The sequence below is a fragment of the Panthera tigris genome, chromosome F3 (genome assembly GCF_018350195.1).
Source record: "Panthera tigris isolate Pti1 chromosome F3, P.tigris_Pti1_mat1.1, whole genome shotgun sequence".
NCBI classification, from domain to species: domain Eukaryota; kingdom Metazoa; phylum Chordata; class Mammalia; order Carnivora; family Felidae; genus Panthera; species Panthera tigris.
In genome coordinates, this window is record NC_056678.1 from 40073980 (window position 1) to 40095669 (window position 21690).

General features: G+C 57.1%; 1 protein-coding gene and 1 pseudogene across 4 annotated transcripts in view; both read right to left on the reverse strand.

Moving 5' to 3' along the window:
* Positions 1-2761: 2761 nt before the first annotated feature.
* Positions 2762-21690, reverse strand: part of KIF21B (kinesin family member 21B) — a 46690-nt gene continuing 27761 nt past the window's right edge. The window contains exons 16-36 of one of the 4 annotated variants that reach the window (XR_006214238.1): positions 20126-20233; positions 19592-19660; positions 18953-19185; positions 18435-18582; positions 17995-18189; positions 17795-17896; positions 16346-16511; positions 16084-16135; positions 15841-15898; positions 14813-15018; positions 14660-14734; positions 12784-12897; positions 11005-11043; positions 8901-9037; positions 7777-7957; positions 6426-6590; positions 5973-6090; positions 4955-5125; positions 4219-4418; positions 3514-3697; positions 2762-3078 (exon numbers count right to left, since the gene is read on the reverse strand). Coding sequence is in view for 2 of the 4 variants with exons in the window: in XM_042977038.1 (XP_042832972.1) it covers positions 3024-3078; positions 4219-4418; positions 4955-5125; positions 5973-6090; positions 6426-6590; positions 7777-7957; positions 8901-9037; positions 11005-11043; positions 12784-12897; positions 14660-14734; positions 14813-15018; positions 15841-15898; positions 16084-16135; positions 16346-16511; positions 17795-17896; positions 17995-18189; positions 18435-18582; positions 18953-19185; positions 19592-19660; positions 20126-20233 (2592 nt within the window). In the remaining 2 variants the exon portion in view is untranslated. The remainder of the gene's footprint in view (positions 3079-3513; positions 3698-4218; positions 4419-4954; positions 5126-5972; positions 6091-6425; positions 6591-7776; positions 7958-8900; positions 9038-11004; positions 11044-12783; positions 12898-14659; positions 14735-14812; positions 15019-15840; positions 15899-16083; positions 16136-16345; positions 16512-17794; positions 17897-17994; positions 18190-18434; positions 18583-18952; positions 19186-19591; positions 19661-20125; positions 20234-21690) is intronic. The other 3 variants (XR_006214239.1, XM_042977038.1, XM_042977039.1) reach the window with 3 other exon arrangements.
* Positions 15034-15104, reverse strand: LOC122236072 (annotated as a pseudogene).

Consider the following 21690-nt stretch of genomic DNA (forward strand, 5'->3'; position numbering starts at 1 on the left):
CACGTCAAAGGCTTGGGTGTGCCTTTCCTCTTCCTTGGCAATCTCCAAGGGTAGCTGCAGGGGCTCCCCTGGGGAATTCTGGCTGTCATGGACGAATCGGCCACTCAGATGAAAGCAAACACCGAACTGGTTAATACTGAGAACAGAGCCTGGCGCAGGACTGTGCGGAGAAGGCCCACGGGCGGTCAGCTTCCAAAGCATTCGAGGGGGCTCGGCCTAGATGACAGGCACTGTGGCTCTGGGCTCCTTAGGCTCAATAGGGCTGGCACCCAGTCCGGGCTCAGACGTTTAAAGATCTGGGGCGTGGGGTCGAGTGAGGGAGCTACGCATTCTGATGTGGCTGGGCCGGCGTTGGCCCAGACTCAGGGCTGCAGATGGGCAAAGAAAAGTAAGAAGCAGTATGATGAGCCCAGAGTCAGGACAAGCCATGGGCCGAGCCCTGGTCTGAGTGAGGGCAGGCCCCTCCAGACACAGACATACCCAGTCTACCTTTGGACAGAACCAAGCTGGGGTGAGCCTCCCGGACTCGGGTCTGCCCAGGCCACCTGCCACAAGCCTTGCTATTGTGCTCAAATCACAACCATTTTGTGCTTCCAACCTTTAGGATGTTGGGGGCCTGCCCCCTAACTATGTACCTTGGACATCCCTGAAGGAGTAGGCAGAGACTCCAATGCTCTTGGAGCACAGCTTTTGGAAGGGCTCAGGGCTCCCGGGGGACTTCAAGTTTCGAATCAGTGATACTCGCCAGGACAGCAGAGCCAGCCCGCCATGAGGTAGCTGAGCCATCAGAAACAGCAGGAAACGGGCAACGACGCTGAGCACCTCTCGCAGGCCGTAAGGTCGTATCTGGTGCAAGAACGGGCCTTGCAGCTACAGTACAGTCGCCCCAGGCTGGGGCCTCCCTGGCCCATGGGGACAGTGCAGTCTTTTGTGTTTCTACAGTTTGTAAACAGTCATGCAGACAGATTCTTTCTTACAGGTTGCAAGGTTGAAGCTTTCTGATCGGGTGGAGAGAGGGTTGGGGAGGGGGAGAGGTGCTTACTTCCAAGTGGCTGAGGGAGCTGCCGGTCACCCCCGTGACGACTGGAGGAGGAGGGATTTCTGGCCATTGAAGACAGACTGTCCCCGGCTCCTCCGGGAGGCCAGTACTCAAGGGTATGTGCTTCAGCTGACCCAGATTCCACCAGCGTGTCCAGCAGGGGCCACTAACAGCAGGACAGCCTTCTTAGTCCCGGGGGCAGCTCTGAACAGGGCAGAGGCTGGGCTGGGGACTCAGGCCCCCGCAGGTGTTTTTCCCTTTCACAGCTAAGACCGCCTCCTCTGCCCAGTGCGCCGGCACACTCCCATGCCGGGGACCACACAGAGAGGGCTCCGATCCCCTGGGCAAATAGGGAGAGGCACAGAGGACAAACACAGCTACCTCTGGAAAGTCTAAAAGTCACTGCATATCTCAGAACAGAGTGGGGGCTCCTGGCCCCCTCACTGAGGACAGGAAGCACAAGACCAGTTAAGCATTAGAAAAACACTGTGGACGGGCTGGGGCCCAGGAATGGAGGGATGTCCTGCGACTCCTTCCAAGGCCCAGTCCTGTAAATTCAGAACTGCCCCAACAGGGGGCGCTGGAACACGGATTTAACCACATCCTTGGAGCCTTGACTCCACAGCCCCAAGGCAAAAAGAAACTAGGAATTCCCCTCTTCGCTGCTAATCTAAAGGGGAGGACCTCTTGCCCCATGCCAGCTTTAAGGCTTGAAAATGTCTCTCTTGAATAACCAGAGAGAAAGAGGCTGGAAGGACTCCCTGCCCAGTCGGGGTGAAAACACAGGTGAGCTGGGGAAGGGGCTGGGCCATCCTCACCGTCCAAGCCACTTCCTGGTAGACACAATTCTCTGAGCTGCTTCCTACGTGGCCCACACGGGACACTGGGAACGGGGGACCCCTGGCCCTGGGCTGTGGGGCGGAGCTCCCCCGCCTTTGGGGGGCAGCGGGCATGAGACCCCGCGAGTGAAAAGACACATGTGGTGCCGCGGGCATGGCTGGTGTAAGGCTGCCCAGCATGGGTGCCAGGCCCCGGGGTGGAGGAAGGCACTGAAGCGTCAGGCGGCCTAGAGCTCAGGGGTGCACTAGAATGGTCCCTGGGGGCAATGTTGGGGACAGGCCCGAGCTGCAAAGCAAACAGAGGAGGTGGTCCTGGCGGGGCTGGTAGGGCAGATTCCCTTTGGGAGTCCCGAGCCCCAAGAGCAGAGGGAAAGAACATGTGGGGAGAAACTTCAAGTCAGTTTCCAGGAGGCAACAGCAAAAAATAAAAATAAAAATAAAATAAATTAAATAGCTGAAGTATTTCTGACTATCTCCCCAAAGGAATTTTTTCTAGCAGCTCTAACCTTGGCCCCGTCGGAAAGGGACCCCAAGGAATTGCTGGGGTCATCTGGGAATGGCTGTTGGTGGCCAAGGGGCTAAGGGTCAGCCGCAGGGCCCAGCTGCCTCCACCTGGTTTCCATGGTTACCTGAGGACTATCATTTTGGGCTCAGAGGCAGGTGTGGTGGCTCCAGAGGCTGCATTAGGGGAGGTAGGGGGAGGCCTGTTCATCGGAGGGGGCGCAGCAGGGGCTGGAGACGCTTCACCTCCCCTACGGGGCCCCACCACTGGGCCAGAGACTTGAGGAAGGGCATGGCCAGCTCAGCAGGAGAAAATGTGGCCAGAGGGAGGGCAAGGGGAGCCTGAGGGGCTGCAGGGAGAGAAATGAGAGGGAAAATGCCCTTTGGCTTCACAGCTTAAATTCCCCCTCAACCTCCCTCTCTCCCCAAGAGGCAGGGGCTGGGGGAATAGTATCCCATAGGAAGGTCAAGGGAGGGGAAGGATAACAGGAGAGGGGCAACACCCGATGCCCACACCCTCTGTCCCTAGGGCAGTTGGCCCCGTCAGGCCACAGCTTCCCTTCTGTGCTGTCCAGGCTGCCGGGGGCCGAGGGTCTGGGGGCCATCCTCTGAAAGACAGCCAGGGTGAGGACTGTTGTGTGCTCCTAGGGTGGGCCACCGGGTAACCGCCGAACACTCCAGAACTTCACCGTCAGGTCACTGGGGTGGAGGACAGAGAGGGACTGGTCAGCGATCGAAGGGGGCCTGGCTGGCTACCCCCAAAGCAAAGGATGAGCCAGATTCCCCAAACTCCCCAAATGTGGCTGGGGCCAAAGGGCAAGCATTGCTCAGGATGAGGGCGGACTGCAGGGGTGGAGGGGTGGCTGCTGGGCAGAGGGAGAGGGCCTGTGCTCTCAACGTCCCCAACAGAATTCTCATCATGGGTTTTCGTTGGTGTTGTGTTGTTTTGTTTTGTCCAGGCCTGGCTGCTCCCCCCTCTGCCTTCTGCCACCTGGCACCCCTCTCCTGGGGGTCTGTCCCACTGGTCATGCTCGGAAGAGGAGGGTGGGAGGAAGAGGGGCAGGCAGGGCATTCACTCCAGGCCAGGCAGGGCATGAAGGGAGAGTAGGGAGGAGGAGTAAAATAATCTCATACCGTTGAGAAGCAGCTCAGACCGAAGTGGAGAAAGAGAGGGAAAAGGAAAGAGGGGGGAATGAGAGAGGAGACGGGAGGGGAGTGTCAAGGCAGGGTGGTGGCTCGGCCCTTTATGGCCAGGACCCGGCGAGGAAGGCAGGGGGTGAGTCCGGGGACGTAATTCCACACCTTTACCCGGCAGTCACTGTTGGGGGAGAGAGGCAGAGAGGCAGAGAGGAGAGGCAAGAGGACATGGGGAGGGAAAGAGGGGAGAGAAGGGACATGGTCGGACGAGAAGGAAAAAGAAGAGACCCCTCTGAGGAGCTCCCCTGTGGGACAGAGGGCCTGGCCATCCCCTGGATGGGGACCAGAGCTGGGGCGGGAGAGGGGCGAGTCCAGGGGGTGGCAGGCCTGCTCCGTGGTCTGAGATTCGTGGATGGGGGAGGGGGGTGTAAAGACAGCAGGGTGGGGGCTGCTCTGTGAGGGGCAGGAAAGGCTTGCAGATAAGGGGGTGAGTCCTGACCTGGGGCCCAGCACCTTCCTGCTCCCCTGCCCCCGCTGGGCACTCTTTGAAGGCCAGCACAGGCTAGCAGGCGCTGTGGGGTCTGCTCCACGAACCGAGCCTGTTAGGATAGCTGCAGGGGGGCCCGAGGCTCCCCAGCCTGCCCTGCCCACACCGGGGACCGGGGTGGGGAACAAAAGCAGACCTCTCTGCCCAGCACCCACCTGGAAGCAGTGAAGATGTGCTTGGCATTGGTGCAGATGGCGTTGATGGGGCTGTCGTGACCCCTGATCTCTCCGATGGGCGTGAAGTTATCCACGTTCCAGACCTTGATGACGCCCGCGCGGCAGGCGCTCAGCAGCATGGGGCGGCCCGGGACAAAGGCCAGGGCACACACCCAGTCCTTGTGTGCATTGGGGATTTGCTGCGGAAGGAACAGCACCAGTGAGGGCTGGGGCCAGTGCTGAGTGGGCAGAAGCCAGCAGAGGACCCTGTGCCACGAAGGACAGCTACCAGGATCCCTTCTGCCTCTGAGGTCCCCAGGTAGGCATCACTGGTCCAGGAGGCAGGCCAGGCGGGCCCATAGTAGGGATTGCAGGGGCCCAGAGATGGGTCCTTTGGTGGCCCCCCATTCCGGGACAAACCCAAGATCCTGCACTGGTGGAGAACCCTTCAGCTCTCCCAGGGTTAAATGCTCAGGAAAGGGAACATGGTGACTCAGCTTGAGAGTCAAACCTAGCGGCTGAGAGCAGCCCCCTTTCCTGAAAGCTGCTGCGTAATGGGGAAAATGGGGGGTGTGCGGTGCTGCAGGGAGGCAGGGGAGTGGACACAAAGGGGAAGAGGGTGGACAACAGGAAAGCTGAGGAGACTCTGGCCCAAGACCCTGGGTCCCCAAGGCCCTGCCTGGACTAGGGAATAGCCCCACCCTAGCGCCCCCCCCTTCCCTTCCACCCTCCATACCTGGATGAGCTCCTGCTGTTCCAGGTCCCATTTCTTGATGCCATTATCCCGGGAGCCACTGAAGAGGATGTCTCCCTGGATGGCAAGACACTCGATGCCATCATAGTGCGGGGGCTCAAAGTTGTGGGTGGGGCCAATGGTGCCGGTCACACACTCGCCCAACTCGAACATCTGCAGGAGGAGAGGCTGGTAGGGAGGGCCCGAGGCAGTAGAGACCGAGGGAGGAGGGCCAGGGCCAGGGCCACCCCCCTGCTATCACACAGCACTGTGGTCCCCAGGAGCCCACAGACCCAGTTTGCCCGGCCCAGGGCAGTAGCCACTGTCCTGGGGGAGACAGGTGTCCCCAGCAGGAAAGGGGTCCCGGAGGAACACTGCTTCTTCCAAGGACAGAGGCCTCTGAAGGCTCGGGTCTTGACCCTTCCTAAGGGGACTGGGGCAAGGGGTAGGGGGAGACTGGCTGAAATTAACACAGCTCAACATGCAGCCGATCTGGAGAAAGGTGGGTTTGGAGTGTGAACCTCCTTTTAAATTCCTTTTATTTTATAATAAATATTACTTGTACTTTAAATAGAAACATTCATCATAGCACCGACCACCCTCTGCTTCTCTACTGCTTCCCAGTTTCTGACCGTGTACATATAGCTTTCAATGATGTAATCGGGGAGCAAACGGAATTAGTGTTGTTTTGTATCCTTTGTGTTTTGTTCTCATTTTATCATTTTAGAAGGTGCGCTGCAGCCCATTCAGCAGGTTTTCCCTAATTTATGTGACTGCTATTCGACCCTTGGACATTTAGTGGTTTTAAATTCTTCACCATTTACAAAATATCGCTGCCATCTACTTTCTGCACACACCTGCTTGCTTCTTTGGGGTGATTTCTTCAGCATAAATCCCCAGAAGTCTCATTATATTTCATGAGTATTTCCAAGGCGACGGGGTGGGGGGAGCAGGCAGAAGAAACGCAGAGAATGCCCCCCACCCCCTGCCCCAGGCTGCAGAGGGAGGTCTTCTTAGGTACCTTAACGTAGTGGTCCTTGGAGCCCGTCACCACCAGGTCGTGCTGGCTGGCGGTCTGGGTGACCGTCAGGCACATCACAGGGCCAATGTGGCCAGTCAGCTTGCCAACGGGCTGGAACCTGCAGGTGGGGAGAGGCCCGCCCGTGGGGGGAGATAGATCAGAGGGAACCCTGGGTTGTGGTGGCCGGGTCCATCCTGGAATGAATAGATCTGGCCAGGGCACTCTCCCTCCCTCAAAACAAGATGAACAATCTAGACACAAGCTGTCCTGGGTCCCAGGGATCTTGGGGAACACGGGACCTGCATCTCAGAGCAGGGACACAAGGCCGACAGCACGGGGAAGCAGAGGACCCCCGGGTCCTGCCAGCCCTGAAGTGTGGCACCCAGAGCCGCGACCAGCGTACCCACCTCCACCACGCCAAGCCCCCTGCTGCCCCCCACGCATCTCCCTGACCTGCTGAGCTCCCAGATGCGGACGGCATTGCCCGAGGCAGCATACAGCATGGTGCCTGAAGGGCTGAGGGCGATCTGGTTGATCTGATGCTCCCCCTGAGCGCTGGTGATAGCGCGGGTGGATGTGGCAGCACAGGCGTCACCTGAGGTCACCTGGCCCGAGGACCTGCCACAAGCAAGGAAAGCAAGGTCAGAGATCAAAGCGGTCCATCCACACAGGCAGGAAACCGAGCAAACCTCACTCAGACCAGGCCTGTAACCCAGTTCTTCCAAGAAGTCTTCCCTGACCGACGGAGAGGAGCCAAGCTCCTCTTAGAAGTTTCTAGTCTGACGTGGGGGAGACCAATGGTGATAGTGCCACTCCCCGCCCAGCAGAAAAAGACGGTAAGACTCAGTCAGGGGACTGGGTTTGAACCGGGGTCTGGTGGAAAACGCTTAATCTTTCCGAGTCTCAATTTCCTCCTCTTTAAAAAGAGGTGATAATACCCATTCTATTTCCTGCGCTTCTTTGGTTTTTTAAAAAGACTACTCTTAGAGAAATTACAGGATCACAGCAAAATTGAGGGGAAGGTTTCCCATATCCCCTGCCCCCACACATGCACAGCCCTCCGCCTCTTACCAACATCCCCACCAGAAGGGTGTGTTTGCTACAACCGACGGACCCAAATGGACACATCATAATCCCCCGCCGTCCACAGCTGACCTGAGGGCTCACTCACGGTGTGAGGTTTGGACAAATGTGTAATGACCCGTATCCACCATTACAGTCTCACACAGCAGAGTTTCACTGCCCTAAAAATCCTCTGTGTTTACTCTTTTGAAAGGATCAAGTTAAATCACAGATGACAGCTTGTAACGTGAACACAAGGGTGAGCAAGACTTCTGTTAGGAAACAATTTCACTTTGCAGGAGCCCTTGTCTCACTTCTGTCTCCCGCACGTCTGTCCACCTGAGACCGTCAGGGTCGGGGATCAGGACCAGCTCTGGCGCCTCATTTAGGCAGCTAGGTGGCCGGCGCGGCTTTGGAGACTGCTGCCGTCTGCTGGGGCCACCCTGATCCCCGGCTCCCCTTTCAGACTCACAGGGGGCCGCCCAGCACACCCCAGGGCCAGGGCCCGGGAGGCTGAGATGAAGCGAGGGGGCCAAACAGTGCAAAGGCTCGTTCAAGTTGCTGCCCTGGACGCTGTCCCCTAGCCCAGGGATCTCACTTTGCCCCCCAGATTCAGGTCAAATCCATGTGACTGTAAGGGCCTCCGTGTCCAAGGAGCTGGACTCGGCTATACCGAGTAGGTCACCACGGCTGAGTGCTGGCACCCAGCCCACCACCACGAGCCAACTGGGGGAGTACCTACGTGAGGGTCCGAATGCACTTGGCGGAGTCCCGGATGTCCCACACCTTGATGTAGGAGGTAGACACGGAGAACACAAGCCCGGAATGGCTGCAGTACTTGATAGACACCACGTTGTTGGGGTGGCCCTTGAGCGCCGCGATCTCCTGGCCCGTGACCAAGTTCCACATCTTACAGCTGCGGTCTGGAAAGGACAGGGAGAGAGGCGGGGGGGGGAGGGCAGGTGTCCGTTAGCGGGGGCCAGGTCATGCACGCTCCCCCTGCACGGGGGTTGTGGAGGATGGGGGAGACGGTCCACAGACATCCAGAGGGAGGAGCCCTAGGTCTAAGGGAGAGAAAGATGGGCTCGTGCATGCTCACGTGGTGTGTGTGCGCACGGAAAAACCCCGGCGAGAAGCCCGTTAGAACTTTAGGCCAGGGTTTCTCAAGCAAACTCTATACATAAAGACCAGAGTTCTGTGTGTGTGGCCAAGGTGCCCTGGGCTAAAATAAAATTCTTAAGCTTTTGGTGTCTATTCCTACAATTGCTAATAGCTGACACGATCAATGAACAAACGGCGAGCAAATCTTACGGAGAAAACCTGGAATCAACAGATCACACCTGGATTGACAACTCGGCCCCTTCTCGCCGTGCAAATACATATGTGTATGACTGTCTTTCTATTGACAGATCTACTGCAGAACTGTTCTTTCTGCTGGTAAGACTTTTCTGATTTTGTTGCTGTGATTAAGTAATCGTGACTGTGTGAGGTCCCACTGCCAAGATCATAGGGATTTCTTAGATGAAAGTGCTGGGGTAGATGTCAGGGGGTAGTAGTGTCGGGGGACTGGGATGAGGAGACAGGGTGGGGCACCTGAGAAGCTTCCTGGAATTTCCGAGGAAGCTTCGGAAGGAAATGCTGGATGGAGCCACTAGGATGACCTATGAGGGGAGACTGGGTCAGGGGCACCCAGGCCGGGGATCCTTGAGCCAAGGCAAGAGCCATGAGACAAGGTAGCGAGCAAGCCGACCCCACGTCCTCAACTCCTGGGGGCTCTGTGTTTTCATCTTTACAGCCCACTCTGGCAAAGGAAGCAGGGATGGGTGTGAGACCTAACCCTACCAGGCCAGTCTGGGTTCTACTCACCTTTGGATCCGGTGAACAGCAGCTCATCCGTGGCGTCCAGGCAGAGGATGGGCTTGGTGTGGCCCTCGGCCATGGAGACGCACTGCAGTGGGGCTGTCCTCGCACCCTTGGCTCCTCCAACGGGGGTGATGATGCCCCTTCCCAGGAGAGAGGGAGAAAGGGGGCACCTGTCAGCCGGGAAGACTGAGGCCGGGTTGAGTGAGGTACACAGATAAGAGGGGGCAGAACGGAGACAGGACTAAGGCCTAATGAAGCAGACCCCAGAGACTCCGGCCAAATGCCCTCAGTGCCCGAGAGCTGGGAATAGGCTGTGCAGGTGGGGAGGGCCTGTCTGCACAACAGCCTGTCAGTCACCATCTTGAGCACTTCTGGGAGCAAACTGTGTGCTAGGCACAGCAGGAAGGAGACGTGGGCCCTGCCCATGGGGAGTTGCCATCTGATGCCCGCCCGACCAGATCCTGAGACGTAAATGCACGGACGCCCCGGCGAGGCAGGGCAGAGGCCCAAGGGCTGCACTGGCTCCTGCAGCAACTATGACTCCTCCCTGCTGCTGCAGTTAACCCAGGGTGAGGTGAGGGGTGCAGAGAGGGAGGATGCTCGGGCTGTCACCCCCCAAGCACCTCGGTGTCATCTGTCAGCGACTTCTGGGGCTGATAAATGCACGGGTGCGTGCAAGTGTGCACACATACACTCCCGCCCACCCATGAGCCCCTTTTGGACCTGCATGGTCAGACCTGTGACTGTCATTTACAACGGCCTAACTTGATCCCTTTAGGGGTCCTCAGCTCAGCTCTGGGTTAGGGATGTCGAGGCCCCCTGGGGAATGAGGCCACATACACCTGGAGAAGCACCTCCTCGTTTCCCACGAACATTCTGGGAGGGAGAATAAGGCTTGTCCTCAGTGAGCAAGAGGATTTTGCTACGCCAGCCTGCTGGAGGTTCTGGGGATGTTTTTTTTTTTCTCAATGAGGGTCTTTTGGAATGAGACCCTGGCCAAGTTATGTGCAAGTCTAAAAATATGTTCTAGTTCTTTTCCAAAGAGAACAATGCTCCTGACAGGGATGCCGTGGCCTGTGGGCTACTGAAGTGACCAGTGTTCTTCCCACAGTGCTGGTCACAGCCCCCATGGACTCAGCCAGGCCCCCCTGCAAGGATGGCAATCAGACAGGGCCAGGTGCCAGCTGGATGTCACACATGTGAGCCCCCAAAGATACCTGCTTCGGACACTGGTTTGGGCCCAGCTGTGTGGCTGGGAAAAAAGCCCAAGACTGCTGTGGAAAGTATATCACAAGGATAACCCTCCTTAAGGTTATGAGAGAGGCTGGTAGTCTGGCTAGCTTCTCACGGTGGTAAAGCCTCGCTCCCTGCAGGCAGGTTTGTAAAGACATCAATAGCCCGGGCAGCAGGTGCAGTGAGCAGTGGGCACTGGGAGAGCCGGAGGGAGCTCTCCGCCCGGCAGGAGCTCAGGCCCACCAGGTCCTAGGACATGCTCCTCGTGGTAGGGTGCTATGCTGGGGTAGCTGGAGAAACTGGCCACTGGTCATCCCAAAGCTGGGAAAGGAGGTCTCCTAGCACCCCAGGTCCACGTACCAGGAGATGTGGGCAGCAGGCACCGCCCCCCTTGCTGCTCTTCTCAGAGCCAAGGTCTGAAATGTGCACCTCACTGGCACAAGCTGAGCAAGTCACAAGGACGCTGGCGACGGCCACCAACACCTGCCCAGCTGGGCCCTACAGGCCCCCAGGCTTTCCACGGCCTTGCCCCCTCACCCTAGCCCCTCAGCAGAGCTCGGTCCCAGCCCCAGACAACCCCGGGCTCCCATGCTCTCCCCCTCCCTGCCCAGGTGATAAGAAGAGAACAGTGCCTGTGGCAAGCAACTGTGCACCCCTCCCCAAGCCCCCAGCTCCAGCCGGGCCTGGCCAGTCTGAGGCCACGCAGCAACCCTGAGAGGGAGGAACCACGGGGGAGGGAGAGGCAGGCCAGTGGGGAGGGCGGCATGCTGAGGACTCAGGTGTGCAGGCGGGAGGGGAGGTGGAGCAAGAGGCAGAGAGGGGACAGTAGAGAGTGAGAGCTGGGAAGCCAACACGGGAGACATTCTGTGTGTACCTCAGGACCTCCGACAAAGAGGAGTCGCTGTCATCAGACCTGGGGAGGGCAGAAAATTAGCTGGATTAGGGGAGAGAGGAAAACACACGAAGGGATGGCAGAGGCAGCAGCAGCGTGGAAGGTCAGAGGGCAGGTTATTCTCTTCAAGGGCAGCGGGGAGAGGCAGAGGGCAAGGGCGCTAAGGGAAGCAGGAGAGGAGGTGGGGAGGGGCCGGCCGCCAGGGGTCCCTCAGTAACAGGGTAGGAGTGAGGAGAGGGCCACGCTCCAGGGCAACGTTCAGCTCGTGGGTCATTTGCCGGTTCCAAGCCCCTGGCTGCCCCATCGTACAAGCTGGGAACACCCTGCCCTGCCCCAGCAACGTTCCTACATGCCTGAGGCCAAAAGCCATGCCTGATCCTATCCACCCCCTCCACCCCCCACCCCCGGGAGCTGGCTTCTTCCAGCGATTCCTCAGGGACTTATTTACAAAGCCCACTGTCCCCCGCAAGCCCGCTGGGATGGGCCTAGGAGCTGAGTCTATACCATGCCTGGGCCCCAAGATCTGGTCCACTGGACAGGGCCAAGGTCTGCAAGACAACCAGGCTGGAATGGCCAGAGTCCCACCTCCATGCTTCTGGAAAAGGGACCTGCTGACTGTAAAGGTATGGTGGGGGTGGGGGCACCCCGGTGGGCCTGGTCCAGGCTCGGTATGCTCCTTCCGAAACAGAAACTGAGCCAAGGTGGGTTTGGGGAGGGAGCAGTATTTTGACCCGGCAAGAGACATTTCTGTGGAGAAGGGCTGATGTCAGGTACCAGGTGCAAGACCTAGCACTTTCTAGCCTGGGCTCTCCTGAACAACAGCGCTGCCGCCTTCCTCCCTGCCAGGGTACAGATGCTTTTAGGGAGCCAAGAGAAGAGCCCTCTCAGAGGCTGCAGAGAGTTGGAGAGGGCTGGGGCAAGGTCCAGAGTGTAGGGAGCACAGAGAGGAGCACGGGGAGGACAGGGTCCCCCCTCTCCCAAGGCAGAGTCCCACTGGGAGGAACGTAGGCTGGAGCACGTCAGAGGCCCCAGGTTCTGGGCCCAAGCCTGCCACCTTCTAGGTAAATGTCCTTGGGCCTCTTTAAACCTCATTTCCTCTTCTGTAAAATAGGGAAGAGAGTTCTCATGGTTGATTATAGTCCACGTGAATCACATATATGAAAGCAGGGTGCACAGTGAAGGCACCTTCTGAACGCACAGGATTGCTGTTAATACCCACTCGACTATCCGTAGTCACAGCAGCCCAATGGGAGCTGAACACATGAGTCGGGCTGATCCTGCCATGTGAAGGCAATTAGGGAGTCCCTTTCTGCTGGGACAGTGCACAAGGGCCACTGGGACCTCGTCTGAGCATGTGTGGCAGGGAGGGAGTGGCTGAAGTGCCAGGAAGGGGCTTCAGAGAAGAATCCAAGAGTCAAAGAATCAGCAGAGGATTCAAGGCACAGTTCTGGTGAGGCCCTATGGGGGGGGGGGGGGTCTGACCTGTGTGAACATCCCCACCTGACTGCCCCCTGTCTCTGTGGCTTCCTTCTTGCCCTCTCCTGAGGTCCCAGCATGCTGGGGGGTGGGGGGGGGGGTGGGGGGAGGAAGGGTCCACAGTTAGAATAGAAAGAACAGAGACACCAGCAGAAGAGCTTCAGAGCCTCGTCTCTCAGAGGGGCTGGAGCAGCGTGGTCAGGGTCTGCCAGCTGCCCCAACCCTGCCTGCGTCAAGGATCAGCCCACCTCTGCAGCGCCCTCCCTGGCCCCCCCTGGCTCTTACTTGTCCAGTGCTGACCCTTGGCTCTGATTACTGGTGAGACGAGAGAAGACGTTACGGTCGTTGCGGGGCCGAGTAGGAGGGGACGAAGGGGGCGTGAATCCCACATCTGTGGACCTGGAGAGTGGGGACACAGCAGCATCTGTCAGTGACCACACCCCCAGCCCACAGCCTCACACGTGCACTGTTTCCTGCACCACCTTCTGTCTTGGTTCTAAGGCCTGCAGGGCGGGGCCTGCTGTGCAATGATCCCCTCCGGGTTAAGCTCCTGGTTGCCGTTCTGAAACAGTCCATCCTCATTATTCATGGCTTCTGTATCTGGGAGTTTACTTGTGCATTAAAACGGATTTGTGATCCCAAATTAACTCTCACAGTGCTTTGGGGTCATTCCCAGACATGGAGCAGAGCAGCCAAAAATTCAAGTCCCCAGATGCACACCTTCTCAGCAGAGGTCAAATGAGGCGTCCCTCTGCCTTCTTGCTCTCCTACCGTAAACAAGTGGCCTTCTTGTGGTCTATTTAGGGCCATGTTTTTTGCATTTTTGTGCTTTTCGTTGGTGATTTCACTGCTTAAAATACCCCCAAAGCATAGTCCTGAAGGGCTGTCTGGCAGATGTCTAAGCACATGAAGGCTGAAATGTGTCTTATGGAGAAAATACATGTGTTAGGAAAGCTTCATTCAGGTGTGAGTTACAGTGCTGTTGGCTGCAAGTTCAATGTTAATGAATTGACAATATATATTAAATGGGATGTCTTGAAACAGAAACACATATAAAACAAGGTTCTATATCGACTGGCTGACAAAAATGTCATGACCGGAAGCTCTCAGGAACCTACCCCTGAATTTCCCCACGAGCAGTGGTTGAGTATTAGTTCAGTGAACTGATTCCATGTTCACAGTGACTAGATAGAACGTAAGTACCATGAATACTGAGGATTGACTGTATCGTCAGGGAAGGGTCCAAGACTTCACTGTACCGCCCCATTGCAATAGCCCAACATTTCCTCTCCTTGGAAAGCTGTCATCGGGTTTGGCCTACACCCTCCCTTCCTTTGAAGGGTCTTCATGAGTTCAGCCTAAAGCCCTCAGACCGCAGCTCAAGTGTGTTCTCTCAGTTCCTGGGTGAAGTGATGATGGTCTGTGAGGCCCCTAGTATACAGATATCCATGCAACTCCTCCCCACTGAAGGCCCCGACCACAAGCCACTGGTATGGGCATCTGCCCCGGCTTTGGACTGGAGGGAGGGCTGGGAGCTTGAGCAAATCCTCCTGCCTCCCATCAGGTCGTGTGGTGGCAAGAGGTCATCTTGAGCCCCTGCCCTTCTAGTACAAAGCTGTATGACTTGGAGAAAGCATCAAAGCTCTCTGAAAACTAAGTGCATGCCAGATGACCCCAGGAGGCATCTAGTGACCAGCAGAAGTTCTGTGGGTCATAGTGCTATGAATGGCTAACCAATTAGAGACTTGGCCACCATTCTGCAATCATCTCCTGGTTTTTCTTTAAACTTCTACACTCCTCACATGACAAGACTTTAGAAAGGGCTGAGACCTCCCAAGTACCCGTGGTTATGAAAAGGAGCTGAAGCATATCAGTACAATGACTAGTTGAAGCCACGACAAAGCCACCAATGTTGAGCTCATATCAGCCAACAGTTTTGGGCAGCAGGCTTAGCCATCCAGTTCAAGGTGCTTATGGAGATGATATTTCCTGAGCCCATGCCTGACAGGATGGGGAAGGGGCCACTGGGGGAAGCTGAATGACTTAGTCAGACCAGTCCAGATTAAAGTATGCCTGATTATCTACAGAGTAGAAAATCGCAGCGATTCATGCATCCAAGGACGGCAGTGACTCTGGTGCAGGTTCCGGAACATGCTCTCACCTAATGGGCTGCCCTCGGTCATACGACTTCCTTCGGGTCAGCGGTGATGTCTCCGTGGCTCGAGACTGCCGGGGGCTAGAACAGAAGAGTCCAGTGAGGCCCAGACCTAACTCCCTGCCCACCCTGACCCACATGGCTGGCCCTCCTCCTTACAAAGTACTGCCTCTGGTGGGCAGGCTGATGGTGCGTGAGACCTTGTCCCGGTAGTAGGGGTCTCGGATGGAGAAGCCCACTCCATCCTCTTTGATCTCGACAAGGGAGGCCAGGGACTTGGTGATGTTCTTGGTGGAGATATCCAGTGGGGGACCCAGGCACTCGGCCGACACAGCCTTCATTTGGGCAGACAGCTTGGGCTCACCCTGGGAACAGAAGGACGGGGGTGAACCAACTTGCCCAAACATAACAGATACTACACTTGATCTTAGCCAAAAGGCCGAGAAGCGATTGCCCAAACATAACAGGAGAGCTGGGAGAATTCTAATGAAGGAAATAGTGCCACTTGGCCGATGGTGAAACCACTAATGGAAGATCCAGGTGAACACCACCCAGAGACCATCTCTCAAGACTTGTAGAGAATCCAAAGCAACTGAAAGGGTTTTACTGCCCTTATTTGGACTCTGCACACACAGAATGCCCAGACTGACCTCTTTCCTGGTCACCAGCTAATCAGTTTATCCAAAAACTATGCACAACTCACTGTTCCCAGTCTGCAGTCCCCACCCTTCTCTCTTTAATAAATTCTTTTTCTTGGTTCAGATTAATAACTGACCCCTCACTGGTAGGTGAACTCCCCCATTGTTGACTCCCATATTATTGAATCAATAATCTGCATGCAGAATAACTAGAGGTCTCAAGTTAGTCTTTGACTCAGAGCATGAGGCAGAGTCTGGTGGGGAACGGGGCAATTTTTGAAAGCAGGGCCTCTGGCTCTGGTGACATCATTAGGCTGTGACTCCAGCCATTTCTCCCACCTTCCACCTATCTCAAAAAGGGTTGGCTTGTAACCGGGGTTACATATCTGAGCACCTCCCAATTCCAACCCAGGGCATCTCCATCCCAGCTGGAGGCAATATTGTTGGGTCAGGGCTAGGGGGTGGGGGCAGAGCTACAGAAAGATGGGAGACCAGGCTACAGGGAGACTGGCCCTGCTGCAACCTGTCTGCCTTCCTATAGGGGCTCACCTTGAACTTGAAATCATCATGGCTGGTGGAGCCCTTCATGGTGAATGACTGGGAGAAGCTAAGGAAGAAGCAGAGGGAGTTCAGGATACTGAGAGCCTATCCTCTGGCTCTCTGAGCCTTAGACTCGTGGATTCCAAAGAGCCCCCAAATCTAGGCTTAGCCCTGGGACCCTATGGCAACCCCCACCCCCAGCCCCAGGTTCATGCTATGAGCTGTCCTCTCACTCATGACTTGGAAACTCACCTCCCCTCAGAGAACTCTGAGATCTCCTCATCTGTGCTGGCATAACCATTCTCTGTGGAAGGGAGGAAGGATGAGTAATGAGAGGCCCCAACAGAGTGAGGGGAGAAGGGATGGCCTCCCTCCCACACCTTACCCACTGGGATCAGACTGGGACTTCTGGAGGAGTTCTGGGGAGGTGAAGGTCCCCCCCACCCAGGGGATAGAGCTAGGGAGCACTAGAAGAATCTAGGAGCTTCGAGGCCTCTTCCCACACCCACCATACCCTGCTGCACGTTGTAGATGAGGGCCTGCAGTTCAGGGTGTGTCTCAGCCTTCTCTCGCAGGGCATCCAGGAGCAGGTGGTTCTGGGAGGAACCCGCTATGTCTGTCTGCCTCAGCCGTCCCTCTAGCAGCCGGATCTGGGCCTCCTTCTGTGCCACTTGTAGCCCCTGTGGGCAAGGAACCAGGCCAGGGGTTACCATTCCCAGCCTGGCTTTGTGGGCACCTTCATCACCACCCTCAGACAACCTGCTCCCAAGGCACCTTGGAGGGTGGCCCTCCCAGACATCACCCGTGTACCTGCTGTCCCAGACCTGGGCTAACTCCCAGACATCACCTGTGTACCTGCTGTCCCAGACCTGGGCTAACTCCCAGACATCACCCGTGTACCTGCCCCAGACCAGAGATGCAACCCCACCCTTCTAACTTTCCCCATGTACACATGTCAGGAGAGGTCGCCTTAGATATGTTCCCCTGTTATGGGCTGAGTTGTGCCCCCACCCTCCCAAATTCACATGCTGACAGTCCAACCCCCAGGACTTCAGAATGTGACTGTATTTGGAGATACGGTCTCTAAATAGGTAATTAGGTTAAAATGGGGTTCTTAGGGTGGGCCCTAATCCAGTATCACTGGAGGCCTTCTAATAAGAAGACATTAAGACACAGGCACACACAGAGGGAAAACTGCACGAAGCGAGAAGGCACTCGCTTACAAACTAAAGAGAAAGGCCTCAGAAGCAACCAATCCTGCCGACATCTTAATCTTGGACTTTTAGCCTCCAGAACAGAGAAAATCAATCTGTGTTGTTTAGGCCACCCAGTCTGTGGCCCTTTGTCATGGCAGCACTAGGAGACTAACACAGTCCCCTAAAACACAGAGTAGAGCTAAGAGCTTAGTGCGAGCAGAGCGGGTCTCCCCACCACCTTGCCAGACACTCTACGTGGTGTCTGTCCCCAAAGACCACAGGCCCCAGGGGGAAGGAGGCCCATCCCCTGGCCAGCTGTCAGGGAGAGAGGACAGGAGCACAGGACAGGTTGATCTGATGTCCGAGTGTAAATCTTCCTGAGTGGAATGTGGTCTATCTGTTTCCCGCTGCCCCTGTCCTGACATACAGATACATGCTTCTCCCAGCAGACTCGAGCCCTGCTGTGGATGGGCCTGGACCAGACACGTAGGGTCACTTCTAATGGAGGCCCTGCTATGTGCCAGGCATCATGCCAAGCCCTTTGCATGCATCATCTTGTTAAAGCCACGCAGCAAGCTAAGAGCTTGCTATTGTCATCACCCCAGCTTTACAGCTTCGGAATCAGAGGCTCGGGGGTGAGGCGGCTTGCCCTAGCCTGTAAGTGACGCAGTTCAGGAGCCAGGCCTGTGTGCTTCACCATGAGGGTAGGTCACGGAGGCGCCTGTGACTGCTGGGCCCCCCACCCGGGAGGTGAGCTGCTGGCCCACCTTGTCAATGGACGCCTTGAGGAAATTGTCCAGCAAGAGACGGGCTTCGGCCAGGGAGCAGGAACTGATGACCACCGATGTGTCCGTGGAGTCCAGCTCCTCCTACGATGGGGAGGTAGAGATCCCTTGTCACTGAGACTGTCCCCCACCCCCCTCATCCCTTCTGCCTCCGCCCAGGCCAGGCCAGGCCCTGTGGGCACCTTGGTCTCCTCCAGCTGCACGATGGTGGCCTGGCAGTCGGTGATGCTGTCGTTAATGTAGTCAATGTTGGCTGCCAGCACCTCGATCTCCTCCGCCAGCTCCTGCAGCCCCTTCTCCTCCTCCGGGCTCTCAGCCTGCAGTCGCTCCCGCTTCCTCCGCAGCGCCTCCTGCAGGAGGAACAGCTCCTCCCTTTTCTGCAGGGAGGGTGATGGAGGACAAGCCTCAGGTTGCTGCCCAGCCCTGCCCACAGCTCCCCCCAGGTGGGGTCCCTGGGTCCCCCTGCACCTCCGGATTCCAGAGCAGGCACAAGGAGTGAGCGGAATGGGGATGAGAAGGTCTGATGAGCCGGAGGAGTCAGAAGTGGCAGAGGATAGGCGGAGGAGTGCAGACGGGAAGGAAGGGGAGACGGGAGCCCCAGGCTCCTTGTGGTCAGGCCCACCTTGATGAGCCGCTCCATGTCAGCCTCCAGGTTGACGATGGTCATCCTCTGCATGACGATGTCAATGATCCTCCGCTCCAGGGACTGCCACTTGAGCCTGGCAGCCTTACTGAAGCTCTGGCTGGCCCCCTTCTTCTGGAACTTCTTTCTGGGAGACAGAGGCCAAGGGAATTGGTTGGGAACACCCCCTTTCCACATTTCCCTCCCCCCCATCCCAGGTTCTCTATAGTATTTTGTAATTAAACAATGTTAATAATATGTTCTTTTGAGGGCAAATGCATGTTTTTTATCATTTTATTTCATCATGAAAAGTGTACTCTTTAATCCCCATCCTCCCACCGCCTGGAAGGGAGCACTCTCAGCCTCTGTAGCTCCGTGGTCCCCCTCAGCCCTGAGCCGACGGCCATGGGGACCTGTCACAGGACCACACTTCCCCTGAGCTTGCCTCTCTCTGCTCCTGCCCCCTTATTTCTGCCCGCTCTGCCCACGGAAGCCAGGGTACTGCCCGCCCGGCTCACCTGGCGGGGCGGGTGCCGTTGACGGCAGGCGCGGGGTGGTCCCCCAAGAAGTGATTGATTTTGCGGTTCCACTGGCGCACGATGCTGGAGACAGAGCGGGCCCCTGATTCGGCCTCAGACGAGGTGGTACTGGCTGACACCTCAGCCCCCGAGTCCAGCATGGGTGGCTTCGGTCCTGCACGCCCCGCCACCCTCTCAGACATGGGCTTGGCCAGGCGCCTCAGTGCAGAAACCTGTGGCCAAGAAAAGAGGAACCCAGTGAGCAGGGCACCCGGGGACCTGTGAAAAGGCCCAAATTGGGGGGGGGGGGGAGGGGCCGGAAAGGGAGACTACAGGAGCTGCTCCATCCAGCGTGAGCTTGGGACTGAGAAAGAGCCAAGGGCTCTCTGTTTGATATGAAATGAATACAAGAGACTTCCACCTTTTGAATTAAGGTCTCAGGCCTTTGGGACCAGAGCCTGCAGCCTGCCTTCAGGCCTCGGCCCTCTTGCTGAGCAAGGCCCTACAGCAGGCCTCGCACAGGCTCTGCTGCATCGTGTTTGCTGAGAGAAAAGGGAGAGCCAGGGCCACTGCCAGCGGGCACTTGTTCCCTCCCGGCTCTGGAGGAACTCAGGAGAAGGGGAACTGTGTCTCGCTCACCTCCTGGGTTTTCCTCCTCAGGACCATTTCCTGCTGCCGCTTCTGGGACTCCAGAGCTCGGATCTGAAACTGTGGGTGACAGAAGGGGGTTGGGGTCCACACTTCAGCCCCGCAGCCTGGTCTGCCCACCTCTGTAGGTGACGGCCTGGCTTTCGGGCTGATTCCTGTGTAGCCAAAACTTATTGACAAAAGTGGACACGGAGTCTGGTTCCCCTTCCCGGAGGTCACAGTGCAGACCCTTCTCTCCGTGCAGGCAATTCCCTGAGCCTCTTCTCCACCGCACAGCAAGGGATCCGGGACTAGAGGGCTCGGGGCTGGACGCTGCACAGTTCCGGCTCTGGATTGCTGGTGACCCTGGGCAGGGTCCTGCCATCTGGGGCTCGGGTCCCCCATGCCCTGCGCCCCCCACCCCCAGACACTAGAGGGGCTGGACCAGAAGCCTGCCGTGCCCTGGCCCTTCCATGCCCTGCTGTGGGAACCGACGGGCAGCCAGGCACACAGGGAGGCTGAGGGTCCCCAAGGGCTGCCCCGCACCTCCTGTCGCCGCTGTTCCTTCTTGAGCTGAGCAATCTCCCGGTTCCTCTTAGTCTCCACCAGCCGCCGCCGCTGCTGCTCTTCACGCATCTGCTTCATCAGGGCCACCTGGGACGGGCAGGCATGGCAGGGGTGAGGGGGTCTGGGCAGTGGGGGGCCCATACCCTCCGGGGAGCAGCTGGCTCTGGGGATGTTGGGCAGGGGTGGTGGCCCGGGGCTCAGGGGTCTGCCCCTCCTCTTCCGTGGGAGTTGAAGCTGCCCCATGCCCGGGCAAGCTGCCAGCCCAGATGTGCAGGTGCAATGACTCTGCCAGTCTAATCCTGGCCCCCCACTTCCAAATGTCACAGCTCTTGGTGGCTTTTACCCAAACCCGGGTCCTGGGTCTGGCCCCTGGAGACCCAGCCCAGGTTGCTGGAGGCAGGTAATCCTACCTGGGTGGGGCACATTCCTCTCTCCCACTGACAACTGAGCTGCAGACAGGGCTGAGGTGGGGGTCAAGGCCACATATCAGGGCCAGGCTCCCAGTGACAACTATAAAAGCCACCACCATTTATCGAGAACATGCAATACACCAGACATTGTTCTTGTGACAGTCACATGAGAGAGGCATTACCATTCTCGTTTTATAAATAAGGAAGTGAGCCCCAGAGAGACCAATGACTGAGTCATAAAACTGGTAATGAACGGTCAGAGTTTTGGCCCCGGTCATTTTGTCCCCAAACTCCAGCTGTTACTCTAGCCCCAGGGAGGACCGCATGCCAGTTCAGAGCAAAGCCAGTGATCAAAGCTTGGAAAGCCTAGAACCTGGGGTTGTCAGAGCTGTGGCAAAGGCACAGAGAGCATCATCATAGTGGCCAGAGATGACCCAACATGATAGAGAGCTTGTGCCTGGGACCTCGCGGCATCCGCCCCCTCCTGCCAAGTGCTGGTGGCCAAAGAAGGACAGGGCAATGTACACAGGGTTTTAGACACTTTCCAAGTGACAGGGTAATGAAAGTCACACAGAGCTTGATCCTTCTCTGCCACTGAGGTCTCAGACATCTTCAGGAATGTCACCAGCCTGCAGTGCCCTGAGGACAGTCTCGAGTGGAAAAGGCATGGGAGGGAAGGAAGGAGGCTCCAAGGGGGCTGGGGGCTGACGAGGTTGGCTTCTCCCTCAGAGTGCAGGCCCTGCAGGGGTGAATCTATAGAGGAAGGCTGGCAGCTGCTGGGTCTTCAAGGTCAAGAATGAGTTTTTTCCCAAAGAACTGGCATTGAGCAGACAGCCCCAGGCTGACCTGAGAACATGTTAGAAGCATGTTAGAAGCTGTGTGCAAACCTGAGACGGCACCTGCTGGGGTCAGGGGTCAGAGGCTTCCTGGGGAAGAACTGTGTACCCCTAGACAGAAGCCCACCCACCCAACTTCACATGTGTGGCCAAGCTGCACAGAGGGGAAGGTCTCAGAAGGGGCAGGCATATCCCAGGCACATGGCAGTGTGGACATGGGTCACAGTGCCTGAGACCAGCATTGCTCTGTACATCTGAAGTAGGAGGCATTGTCTCATCTCCCAGGGGACCCTGGGGA